This window comes from Emydura macquarii, unplaced genomic scaffold, assembly GCF_026122565.2.
Source record: "Emydura macquarii macquarii isolate MOO-44397 ecotype Brisbane River unplaced genomic scaffold, CSIRO-AGI_Emac_v2 contig_1483, whole genome shotgun sequence".
NCBI classification, from domain to species: domain Eukaryota; kingdom Metazoa; phylum Chordata; order Testudines; family Chelidae; genus Emydura; species Emydura macquarii.
This window is the reverse complement of record NW_027131620.1, coordinates 26,292,323-26,305,994: the sequence shown is the minus strand read 5'-3', so window position 1 is coordinate 26,305,994 and position 13,672 is coordinate 26,292,323. Positions and strand designations below refer to the sequence as shown.

Here is a 13,672-nt window from a genome sequence, read left to right as displayed (position 1 = left end):
CGGGAGGAGCAGACAGGTGTTGGGGTCAGGGCGCCCTGGCTATCAGCGCCTCGCGCACGGTTCCGATTCCGAGCGGCGATCGCCACTTTGCCCCGCCCTCGGGAGGAGACGGGCTGAAGCGGCGCCGCCTCTCTGCCCTGGGGAATGCGTATGCGAGCGCGTGCGCAGTCGGGTTGGGGGCCGCGGGGTGGCAGTTAGGCAGTGGTGTCGAATGACTTGATCATGCTGAGCCGGAGCCGGGCCGGCGCCGGCGCCGCCAAGCGCGAGCGGCTCGCCAGCCCTCCGGATGGGTTCTGCACCCCCGAGAAGCGGGTGTCCACCTGGGGGGCCGTGGAGTCGGACGGGCCCCACCCGCGGCACTGGGGCACCGAGCAGGTCTGCGACTTCCTCTGCCGTAGCGGCTTCAGTGAGCCCGGCCTGCTGCGCCGCTTCCGAGGTACCGCAGGGGCGGCGGGACCCTGCTGGGCTCGGGGGGCCCTGCCTATGCTCTGCAAGCTCTGCCCGGCCTGGGGGTCACCGGGGCGGCAGCGAGCGAGCGTGGGGAGCCGGCTGAGCTAGGCTGGGCTGGGCTCGCCGCCCGCGCGGCACAGCTGGGTGTGGGCTGAGCGGGCGCTGGGCTGGGCGGAGCTCGCTGTGGCCTGGAGGCTCGGCTGAGCCGGTGGAAGCCAGGCCTAGCAGGCAGCGCACAACTGAGCCGAGGTGCCCCGTTCCCACACACGCAAGGTGGAGCTCGGGGCTCCTCGCCCGTTGTGCGTTATCGGGGATGTCCGGCCACATCTGACTTGTTACCCTCATAAGCCTTTTTTACTGGATTGGAGCCACAGAGAAAAGCCCCCTGCAAAAAACAGCCCATACCATAGCGTAGCTACCGCCATGTGTGCATTGCACATTGCTATCTCATGAGGTACCTAACCTATTAGGGCTTGATGTTGACTGGTGTTGAGCACGTTGGCACTGATGGTGACTGCAGTGGTGGCTCCATTACTTTCTGTGCAATTTAAATGTACATTTATAAGTTGTCTAGTGCAAGGCTACACTACAAAATTCAGTCAGTCTAACGCAAATTATAACATAAATTATGTCACCAGAGCCACTGCAGTAATTAAATCATATTTGCATATTCACACTATGCTCTTTGTGTTGCTGGTACGTGGCCTCACCAGATGTGCTTGCACCAATTTAATTGTCTGCGTCGGGCATTATTGAATGGCTTTTGAAAGGCATCAACAGGTGATGTCATGTCTACACTGACACGGCATCAACCTAACTACCTATGCCTCGTGAAGGTCCAGTTAAGTCAGTGTAGTAGGTGAGTTACATCAGTGGGAGCTACCTTTTAGTGTAGACGCTTACAGAGTTAGGTTGACGTAAGATGCCTTTCATCAACCTAACTCTTCAGTGTAGCTCAGGCCCTAGTGAAATCTTACAAATGCAGCTAAGGAATTGTTTTCTTTCTTAGGGCTAGTCTACTCTTAAAACTTACGGCAGCACAGCTGTATTGGTACAGCTGTGCTGCTGTAAGAGCGCTTGTGAAGCCGTGTTATTTTGGCAGGAGAAAGCTCTCCTTCTGACATAATGAAACTATCTTAACAAGCGGTGGTAGCTATGGTGGTGTGTGGACATAGCGCTGCCCACACAAGCGCTTATAGCGACAACATTTATGTTGCTCAGAGGGGTGTTTTCACTCTCCTGAGCGACAAAAGTTTTGCTGACATAAGGGATAGTGTAGGCAAGGCCTGAGTCTGTAGACTGCTAGAGGTAGTAGCCTTGAGAATTGTGAACTCCTCAGGTTTTCTTGGGTGTGTTAAGTCCCATATCAATTTAAATAACTAACTTTGAGGTTGTCTGCACTTAAAATGCTACACAGGTGCAGCTGCACTGCTTTAGTGCTTCAGTGTAGAGCCTACATACACCAGTGGGGAGGGGTTCTCCTGTTGGCATCCATAATCTATCTCCCTGACAGGTGGTAGCTAGGTCGGTGGAAGAATTCTTCAGTCAACCTAGCGCTGTCTGCCTGGGGACTTAAATTGGCTTAACTATGCCCTTCAGGGGTATGGGTTTTTCATACCTCTGAGTGACATGGTTATGCTGACCTAATTTTCTAGTGTAGACCAGGCCTTTTACTGATGATAACTTTAATAGAAGTATCCAGTTACCCTGAGTTTGTAGTTTGAGTAGAGTATCTGCATTTTCTTTCTAAACTGAGGCTATCTCTTCACTAGAAATGCTGCAGCAGCATAGCTGTAGCACTTCAGTGTGCACACACTCACTACAGCAAGAGTCACCATAGTGAATCCATCTCTTCAAGAAGTGGTAGCTAGGTTGATGGAAGAATTTGTCCTTTGACCTAGTCCTGTCTACACTGGGTTTTAGGTTGCTTTAACTACATCACTCAGTTGTGGATTTTTCACACCCATGAGCAATGTAGCTGGGTTTATCTAACTTCATAGTGTAGACCTGGCCAGAGGCAATGTCTACGGTAGGAAATTGTACCTTTTTAACTACACTGTTAAAGTTGTACAACTCTCCCCAGTCTGGAAGCAAATATATCAATAGTAAAGTGCATTACACCAATGTAGTTATTTTGATACAAGAAGAGGAATAAGTTATAACAGCATCCACACTAGGGGTTGTACCAGTATTATTAACCATTAAAAGAAAAAAAAAATCACACCTCTGTACTGATGTAGTTATACTGGTACAAACTCAGTGTGCAGACCAGGCCTAACCTTTGATGTTTGTGCTGAATTCAGTATCACTGGTTGTTGCTCTGACCACATCCCCATCCCTCTTTGAATCCTTCTACCAAAAGCTTGTTTCTTCCACTAACAGAAGTTGATCCAATAAAAGATATTACTTTTCTCACCTTGTCTCTCTAAGGCCATGTCTATATATATAGTTCTGCAATTGCACAGCTGTACCAATACACATCTGATGAAGACACTACGCCAGCAGTTCCCAAATTGTGGGTCGTGACCACAAGTGGGGTCACTTCATCAGCAGATGCGGTCATGGCAATCCCAAGCATGCAGAGGATGCCATTTTACAAAACGGCCTCCTCCGCACAGCATGACCTCACACACACTGTATGCACAAGGTCACGTCATACGGGGGAAGCTACTTTGCTCTACAAAACGCGCTCTCCATGCAGCATGACCTCACATGCACCATATGTGTAAGGTCATGTAATCCAGAGGATGCTGTTTTGTAAAGCAAAATGGCATCTTCCTTGCGGTGTGACCTTGCATGTACAGTGCGTGTGAGGTCTCACTGCAGAGAGGACACTATTTTTAAAGGTAACTTCCATGCTGTCTGGGGTAGTGGGACACAACACATCTGAAAATGTGGTCATGCCGGGAAAACGTTTGGTAACCACTGCTCTATGCTGACAGGAGAGAGCTCTCCTCTCGGCATAAAAAAACCACCTCTGCAACCAGCAGAAGCTGTGTGGGCGTGAGAAGTACAGTAGAACCTCAGAGTTACGAACACCAGAGTTACAAACTAACCAGTCAACCACACACCTCATTTGGAAGTGGAAGTACACAATCAGGCAGCTGCGAAGAGAGAGATATAAAAGCAAATACAATAGAATACTATATTAAATGTAAACCACTAAAAAAATAAAGGGAAAGCAGCATTTTTCTTCTGCATAGTAGTGTTTCAAAGCTGTATTAAGTTGATGTTCGGTTGTAAACTTTTGAAAGAACAGCCATAACATTTTGTTCAAAGTTATGAACATTTCAGAGTTATGAACAACCTCCATTCCCGAGGTGTTGTAACTCTGAGGTTTTACTGTAGTGTAGTCATAGCCTAGAACCAACACAGCTACATCAACATGCAAACACAACACACTTCCATTATGCTTCTTGTCATAACTTCTTGTCAAGCTTCTTGTCCTAACTTCCAAGGCCCTTCACAGCTCTGTGCCTGCTGATCTGTTTTAGGGTTTTATATGGTGTTTCTTAACCATAGTGTCAAAGAGTTTATCTAATCTTTTAATAATTAATCCTCGCATTGATATTGGTCTCCACTCTACCAGTGTTCCCAGCCTGGGCCATCTACCTGTCTGCTCTTCCACAAGCATCTCTGTGCTTTCTTTGACATCACCTCTTTCACTTGGAATGCCACCTTCCAGGCTAGTCTATTGAGCTACTATCCATTCTCTTCTTTTCCCCTCTTTTCTCAGGACCTACTTCTGTTACAAGAAATGTTGCAATAAAAGAGCCAATTGGATGGCTAATCTGAGGGGCAATTGAGGAAAGATGATAGTTAATTACATATTTATGCAAAGCAAAACCAAATGTATGTAAAAATTGTTTCCTTGTCTGCCTTTGTATGTTGCTTGTCCACTTAGATTGTAAGGTTTTGGGGACTGAAATCTACCTCTGTGTGTGTTCAGGGTGTGGTGAGCAAGACCTTGATCCCAAACAGCCTCTGGACACTTCCATAATGTAAATATTATAGAAATGTGTAATATTTAACAATACATACTCTAGCTCCTTTGATTTTTCTCTTAAACTACAGCTCCCACTACTTCCATTATTGGTCAGTGTATTTCTTGTTGCTGATTAATTTGTATGTTAATATAGTCTTTGTCTAGAGTTGAGGGCCAAATGGCTTGCTAAGTGTATTTTTTAAAATAAAGTAATGGATATGTGAAAAGGATGTAGTGTGCTGCATTATATATGGGGAACTTTTAGAAAATGCCCTAACTATATTAGAAAATACTTTACTAATCTTACAGTTTTGATCTCATCTGGAATTTGTATTTGATTAAGACTGGACGCTAGCATTGTCACTTAAATGCATATGAATATGACTTTTTTCTCAAGAACTGAGAAATTAGTAAAATTGAATTTGGAAGCACTTGAGTTTCAAATGTCATGATCTGACCTAGGGAGGTGGTGGAATCTCCATTTTTAGAGGTTTTTAATCTACGGCTTGACAAAACCCTCACTGGGATTATTTAGCTGAGGTTAGTCCTGCTCTGAGCAGGGGGTTGGACTAGATGACCTCCTGAGGTCCCTTCCAACTCTGATTCTATGAAATCTCATCCTAAATGTGGTTCATAAATGAAATCTGGATATTTTAGGAGTACCCTATACTCCTATACTCACTATTCTACAAAGTGGATGATTTAGCTAAATTAAAATAAATGTTAAAGACAGCAACACTTAAATACTTCCATTGTAAAATATTCTGGAAGCTTAAATACTTATGCAAAAGCCTAGAAATAACAGTTGTTCCTTTAACTCCTCAGAAAATCAAATCACTGGGGAAGTGCTGCCTTACCTCACTAAATCTGAACTTAAAGACCTAGGAATTGGGTAAGAACAACTTTTACTGATATAGTAACATGGCTAAGTGAATTTTTGAGAATATTTCCTGTCTGAGAAACTAGTCATTTAATAACTTGGGGATCTTTATTTCTAATCATTGGCTTTGTTTAACTGTCCTAAGCTGTCCATGTCATGAACAAAAATGGGCAGTGAATGTGATGGTATAAAGCAGGGGTTCTCAAACTTTTTTTGCTGCGACCCCCTTTGAAAATATTTCAAGCTTTGGTGTCCCCCAATGATGCCTCTCCCTATGCCATGCCACCTTTACCGGCATGCATGGGGGCTGACAGCTTTCAACCCCCCCCCCCCCCCAAATAATAATCTCATGACCCCCTCAGGTCATGTAAAGCATGAAGTTTGAGAACCCCTGAAAGGATCTGTTGGTGCTGACCTCACTGAAACTAACCAAGCTGTAATACTACATCTTGGGGAAGAAAAGTCATCAGGTGATTCATTGCAAATGTCGCCCTTGGATGCCTGGGGTGATATTTCAATACGATGTCTTGTTTAGCTCACCTCTTATTTGCTATTGTGTAATTTCAGGTATTCATGTCAAGACTGACAACCTGTTAGAAATGAAACACTTTGATATGCTTGAAGTGGTGTGTTAAAGTGTGTACATTTTGCAAAGTACTTCCTTATAAGAAATGGGATTGTAAGTAATTGAATGAGATCTATAAGCCATTTGTTAAACAGGGCTAAAAACTGATTGAGGATAAGTCATTTTACATACAACTGGCTTTGTTTGGTGACCATTGGATTTTTGGGGGGGGTAATAATGTGCAGTGTGGCACAATGTATAACGATCACAACTATTATAAAAGAGATGTGAAAAACGTTTGCAAGAAGAACAAGTTAAAGATGCACAAGGGAGATATCTGGAATGTAATTTGAGTGTTAGTTTGTAGGAGTATGTATACTATCAAGTATTGTGGATGCTGGTATGTTCCATGTGTATGGCTCAATGGAGAGGGTGCAATCTTTGGGAGGTATGTTTAAATGAGGTGGCTAATGGACAGTATGAATTAAACATCAGAATATAACACTAGGTCTAAACACCTTGATATACACTGACAGTAGCAATACTTTGCACTAATATAACATCTTTGTGATTCAAGGGTCTCAAAGCACTTTATGAACTTTACACCCCTTTGTGAATATGTATTATGATACAGTCTTTAGTTACATGAGCACACACTATTTTCTTTCCATAGAATCCCTGCCACAGGCAGGAGGACCTGCTCTGGGGATGAATCACGTTTGTATAGTAAAGGAGTCTGTTGTCTGTAAGATCATTTGTTGCTGAAGTTGGAAAGTGTGAAGTGAATGAGTCAGAGAATTACAGCAGTGAGGTGGTCTCATAGTTAGTGGAATGATGCTTGGGAGAATGTGATTCTATCCCTACCTCTGCCACAAAGTTGCTGTGTAGAGCTGGGCAAGTGACCTATACTAGACTGTTTCAGGTGGTCACTAATTGTGTGATCCTCATTTTCTGGTACCTGGTTTGAGTCCCTTGGGGCTGATTTGCAGAAGTGCTGAGCACTCACAGCTGCATCTGCAGTCACTGGGAGTTGTGTGCTGAGCACACTAATTTCTATTTATATAGTTCTAAGTTCTCTGAAAAATCAGGTCCTAGGGAACTCAAATTGGGCACCCAAAATTAGTGGACAGTTTAGACCTTAATCTCTCTGCCCCATTCTTCTTGTGTAAAATGGGGGATAATAACAACTCTTCACCTCAGAGGAGTGTTGTGACAATCGATTAATATTTGTGCAGCACTCAGATACTATAGTGATAAGCACCAGAGAAAAGACCATGAGGAAATTAATAATTATGTCTTCGGAGTGTAAAGCATGAAGGATTCTTTCTCCAAGAATCAGGCAGCACACACAATACTGAAGGGGTTTATTCACGATACCGGGAAGTCTGAGAAATCAGCTTCAACTTTCTGATGTTACAGTGATAAATTATATACCCTTTCTTATCGATTATGTAATACATTTTAAATTCTTTATCTATTAATTTACAAATACAGACATTGTCCAATCTACAGAGAACAACCGTGTTAATGGTTGTTAAATACATACAGAGACACTTTTAATCACTCTACTTACATCCAGACTGCTAAGGTTACACCCGGTGGGGAGGGGAAATCTTTACAGATAGGTGGCAGACAGACAGAAACACAAAAGCAAATGTGGTGTTCTTATCAAAATTAGAATTAGAAGAGGACATCTGGCTTCCTGGGTCATCGGATGTTTGCATGGGCCATTGTACAACTTGTTGGTTGAAAAGTCTCAAGCTGTACAGGAGTAAGATTTGAAGAGTGTGCAGTAAATAAAGCCTGGAGCCATGCACTGAAAAACAAGGAGAAAACTTAGAAAATGAGGAAGGCCTCCAGAAAATGAGTGCAGAAGTGACCATGTGTAAAAAGTTTAGTTTAAGTGACTCAATTAGCATCACACAGGAACTCTGTGACAGAGGCATGGATAGAATCCATGTAACTGCCTTAACCAGGGAACACAGTCTGTTCTTTGCACTGAATGAGGCAGGAGTCCTGTGGAAAAAGTAGCATGTGATCATCTAACTATAGATTTTACTATAGTTCATATGCACAAGAAGGGTGAATTAAGGTTGCACAAGCACCCTAATTCTGACATTTCCTACTTGAGTGTTTGACTTGCAAACTTTTCTCACAGGTTTTTTGTGTAAAAATATATAACAAAAACCTGGTTAAACTTTACTGTGTAGACAAGTCCTTAATCTCTTCTAGGAAGGGGAATAGGCTGTACCAATATAAGGCATCTTATACTAATATAGCTACATCCACAGTATGGGTTGTATTGGTATAAGTATTTCCATTAAAAAAAAATCACACTACTGAACAAAATAGTTATACCTGTACAAAAGCTATGTGTAGACTAGACCTCAGTCTCCAATTCAGTGTCTAGGAGAAATGAATCCTATGTTATGTAGTTTTATATGAAGTCCTTTTCTGCTAGGGCACATTCTCCTTATGCTTCTACTTTGTGACTCATATTTTCTTTTGTTATCAGAAACAATCACTAAAGACTTTTAAGAGCAGATTTAAATGCTGTTTTCATTTTGGCTTTGGGTGATTAGTCACATCATCACCTTATTAGTCACATCATCACATTTATAATAAAAGTTAAAAAACTAATTAAGGTTTGGTTGGTGATAGCTTGTTCTTTTCCAAAATGTCAAGTTCAGCAAAACTCAAACTTGTGAAAACCAAGAAATTCAGTGTTAAGGTATATGTCCATGCAACCTTAAATCCTGTCCTCCTGCCCCCCAATTGGTTGGCAATAGACACTGGTAACTAGGTCCATGCACTCCAGCTGCATGCACTGTTTTAGGGGTAGCTGTATTGATTATGGGGTAGCTGTATTGAATGATGGAGGAAAGCTTTTTTCCTACTTGCTTTTACATTATAAACTCCAGGTTTTTATCCTCAAACACTCTACATGACTGATCAATGCTCTCAGATTTAGTGTGTTTCAGCAGAGATGCAGTAGTACTATTGCTATGATTAGTACAGACAAGGTTCAAATGTTTCAAATGATACCTTCAACAAAACAAAGGAAGACTAATCTTGACATTTTTGAAAGTTAAAAAAAAAAAGACAAAACAAGTAAATGGAGGAGAAATTAACAAACTACTCTCTCCTTCCTCAATTCACTTTCACATCCCTGATGCTGTCATGTTTCTTTACCCCTGTTCCCCATCTCTCCTCTTCAAGGGTCTTCCTTTGCTGGATTAACTCTTTCTTCAGTCTCTTTTTGTCATAGAACCTTTTGATGCCACTGTTCTGTTCTTTTTGCAGGGAATCTCATTCTCTAGAGGTTTTCAAAAAGAGGCAGGATTGTCATTTGTCTTGGATAATTTAGACACAACAAATCCTGCATCTTAGTCTTTGTTGTCCCTTCTAACCTTATGACTCTAAAGGGACATTTCCCAAAACATGCAGCTTGTTGAATGGTAGTAGGGAGGGAAAGCATCCTTCCATGTTTACTCCATTGCACTTGGACCAATGAATATCTTCAATGTGAAGCTAAAAATGAAAACTGGCCCCATCTTCAGTTGCCAGAGGCGTGCAGAAGAAATGGGTAACTAGAGACATCCCCCCCAGCCAGTGACTTCACTGAACTCTTTCAGCTGTGCTCAGCCAGTTGTGCCCATGCTGAACTTTGGGAAGGGTGCAGGTGATTAGTTCTGAATGCTTTTTCTGTGGTGCAGTACGGGCATAGCTTCCTTTCAGTGCCATTTACAAGCAAATCAAAGTTAGAAGCCAGCTTTCATTTTCAGTCTTGGGCTGCCTGTGCTGATTGGGCAGCGTTTCTAAGATATTTGAATGTGGGTCAGGTCAGATCAACAGTTTGTTCTGGAAGGAGGGGGCTTATACTTTTTTTAAAAATGTGATTTGTTTTTAAATTCACTTGAGATCTAAGTTGCCCTTGTTCAAACTCTGCTTGGGGGAGAGGCTAGCCTATACTGCTGTTAGACGGTTATGTATGCTGTGAGATGGGAAATCCCTGTTCTCACTGTAGCATAAAATCCACTTAAAATAGTGTGAGCACAGCCATGTCTGAACATAGTCCTCATGCTCAGCTCTGTCAGAACTCAGTGTGTAGTTCTGAACATATTTTTATCTAATAGATTTTTTTTTGCCGCCCTTCTATAGGTAGGGCTTGTGAATAGTTTGTGTTAAACTATTGTAAGAAGTATAGAATGCACCCACAGAATTGCCACATGATTCCCTACAAACTGGCTTACATGTTCAATATTTTTAAATAACTGGAGGAAAAATGTTTCAGGCACTTGTTGCTTCATTGTGATGTAAAGGAATGCTACGGGGTATCCTGCCCATCCTTTGTTCAGTGACTGTCTCCTCTTCAGGACGGATCCTCCGAGGCAGAATGTTGGAGCCTGGAGGTTCCATAACAATGGGCAAATAAATACCAGTTGATAACATGGTTTGAAACCTTCAGCATCTTTGATCAGACCTGTCTAGGAGTCATTATTGCACTGACATCATAGCTTTATCTCTGTGTTCGATTTTATTTTCTGAAGCAGCCAATGCAGTTTGGCATCTCTGATTTCGCTCACTGAACTGGAATATTAATTTCTGTATCAGTTGACTGAGCCTGATGGGAATAATTGGAGCTGGACTGGCACTGGTAGGTAGATATTCTAGTCCTTCCCCTGCATTGCGGTGGGATCCTGACCTATCCGTGACAAATGTATAGTCTCAGTTTTGGATATTTCTTGTGGTAGCTCCACTGCCTTCCTTGGTACACTTGATGACGTGAAACAAGGTTTCTTAAATTTTACTTCACTTCTTTGCATTAGGTTTAAGTCAATAATTGCTATTCCAGGTCTCATTTACAAATCAGATTCTTTAGTTCCTGTCCTCTTTATAGCTGCCGACTGCTTCTGTTGGTAGACATTTACCATGTGTCTTGTCACTGGTATTTTCTCCGGATTGACCATGCCGAATTCTTAACTTTTCCCTCATATAGGTTTATTTTTTCCAGTCAGTTTTGTTGTCCCCCTGAATTTTCTTGTCATTTTTAACCACTACTGGACAAAGCAGTATACTTGTTGCCTGTCTCACTCATGATAGTTTGAGTTTATACAATGCCTTTTGAAAAATAGTATTGGATAACTCCTTTTCATTTTGTTGTCTTGTATAACCCCATAGGTTCTTCTTAATTACACTATTGTCTAAGTAGAGTTACTCTCTCTAAGGTAGTGTCAGTGTACCTCTTTGCATTATGTTTGTTCAGAACTCTTCTTAAATCCGTTGTTATAGCAGAGCGCTCTGCTATAATTAGATCAAGACCAGCTTTCTGTTTAAAGCTTGACTCTCCTAAGGGCTTGTCTACACTTAAAACACTACAGCAGCACAGCTGCACTGCTGTAATGCTTCAGTGTAGACACTACTGATGCTGACAGGTGGGGTTTTCCCATTGGTATAGGTAATCCACCTCCCCAAGAGGTGGTAGCTAGGTTGATAGGAGAAATCTTCAGTTGACCTAGCACTGTCTATCTGAGGACTTAGGTTGGCTTAAGTATGCCCCTCAAGGGTGTGAATTTTCCCCCCACCGAGCAGCATAGTTTTGTGGACCTAATTATCTAATGTACACCTGGCCTACATGCTCTAAAATCTACATGGTTACTCAGGGCTTTACTTTGGCATTGCTATGTCTCTCGGGGATGTAAAAAACCACACCCCTGAGAGAGACAGCCATACCTGTCTAACCATCAGAGTAGACCAGTGCTAGGTTGACAGGAGAATTCCCTCATTGACCTAGCTACTGCCTCTCATGGAGGTGGAGTACCTACGCCGATGGGAGAACCCCTCCTGTTGGCGTAGGTAGTATCTTCACTGAACAGCTCCAGTGGTGCAGTTGCACTGCTGCAGTGTTTTAAGTGTGGATAAGCCCTCAGATTGCCTTGAAGGTAGGTGCACCTTGGAGGAGCATGGGACTCTGTTTTAACAAGTCAGATTTGGGGCCATTTCACCATGGGATTCCAGAGATACAGCACCTGAGCCTCACTCCCTCCTGCAGCTTTTCATGAAGTTGAGAGATTCCAGAAACTTTTCTTTGGTCACAGATAGAGATTAAACTAGGGCTGGAATCATTACACCAGGTCTTCAGCAGTTGTGACACCACTTTTATTCTTATCCCAAGATTTTCAACAGATCTGCCTCACACTTCTATCTTAACTTCAGTGCAAGTGTATACATCTTTGATGTACAAGGCAATACCTCCTCCCTTTTTCCCTGCCTGTCCTTCCTGAACAAGCTGTACCTTTCGATACCAATCAAGTGAATTATCCCCCCACGTCTCTGTGGTGGCAATTATGTCAGAATTTTGAGTATTCACTAGTATTTCTAGTTTTTCCTGTTTATTTTCCATACTACTTGTATTAATATACAGACATCTAAGATGTTCATTAGATTTCCCCACTATTCATTTTGACTCGTCTTTGCCCCTGCTATGATTGCCCATGTCCTCCCACCTCCCCTTGATTCCAATCCTTCATCTACGTTCCATGTTCTGGACTTACCTGTGGGCTTTTGTCTGCTACCCTCATCAAATCTACTTTAAAGCCTGCCTCAGTTAGCCAGTCTGTATCCAGAAATTCTCTTCCCCTTCCTTGGTAGGTGCACCCCCATGTGTGCTCAGCAGTCCTTCTGGAATAGCATCCCTTGGTTGAAGAAGCGGAAGCCCTTCTGGTGACACCATCCACGCAGCACATAGAATCATACAGTTGGAAGGGACCTCCGAAGGTCATCTAGTCCAACCGCCTGCTCAAAGCAGGACTAACCTCAGCTATATCATCCCAGCCAGGGCTTTGTCAAGCCACAGTTTAAAAACTTCTAAAGATGGAGATTCCATCACCTCCCGAGGTAATCCATTCCAGTGCTTCACCACCCTCCTAGTGAAAAACTTTTTCCTAATGTCCAACCTAGACCTCCCCCACTGCAACTTGGGACCGTTGCTCCTTGTTCTGTAATCTGCCACCACTGAGAACAGCCTAGCTCCATCCTCCCTGGAACCCCCTTTCAGGTAGTTAAAGGTTGATATCAAATCCCCCCTCATTCTTCTCTTCTGTAGACTAAATAAGCCTAGTTCCTTCAGCCTCTCCTCATAAGTCTTGTGCTCCAGCCCCCTAACCATTTTTGTTGCTCTCCGCTGGACTCTTTCCAACTTGTCCACATCCTTTTTATAGTGGGGGGCCCAAAACTGGGCACAATACTCCAAATGCGGCCTCGCCAATGCCGAATAGAGGGGGAAAATCACTTCCCGCGATCTGCTGGCATGAGAAAGAGTTTGTGATACTTTTGTGGTGGCCTTTAAAATACCAGGATTATTTTATGTAAGATTTGGGCTGAGCAGTAGAGATAAAAGAAATATGGTTAATTGGGTTCCAGGTGCACTAAATAATTAATTATATAAGTTTTCTTAGAAATAAATGCCTAGTTCAGTAGTTAGGGGAAAATATGGCAAAGTGAGTTAAGATAAAAACCTTGAAGAGACCAGAGTGCAGCCCTAAATTGCCTCATCTGGCTTTGGCTAAGGTCCAATAACCTGCAATGATATCACTTGTGTATTATAGTGTATAAAAAGCAATATTTTCTAGGGGTTACATTGTCAAAATTTTCTTTATCCCTCTGGAGTCATATCATGATGGGAAGATATCTCCCAGGCCTGACCTTGTTGTAAGTATGTTGGGCAATGCTTATATTGTTGCCTGGATGTAAAATATAAGTGTGTACATGCTTATATTGATATTTTGGGTGT

The 13,672-nt window shown here is 42.7% G+C and overlaps 1 protein-coding gene across 1 annotated transcript in view; it reads left to right on the top strand.

Annotated features, from left to right (window-relative positions):
- Nucleotides 1-201: 201 nt before the first annotated feature.
- The window catches only part of SAMHD1 (SAM and HD domain containing deoxynucleoside triphosphate triphosphohydrolase 1), a 66,554-nt gene continuing 53,083 nt past the window's right edge, over nt 202-13,672 (top strand). The window contains exons 1-2 of the mRNA XM_067554516.1: nt 202-436; nt 5,261-5,327. Coding sequence (XP_067410617.1) covers nt 223-436; nt 5,261-5,327 — 281 coding nt within the window. The 5' untranslated portion in view covers nt 202-222. The remainder of the gene's footprint in view (nt 437-5,260; nt 5,328-13,672) is intronic.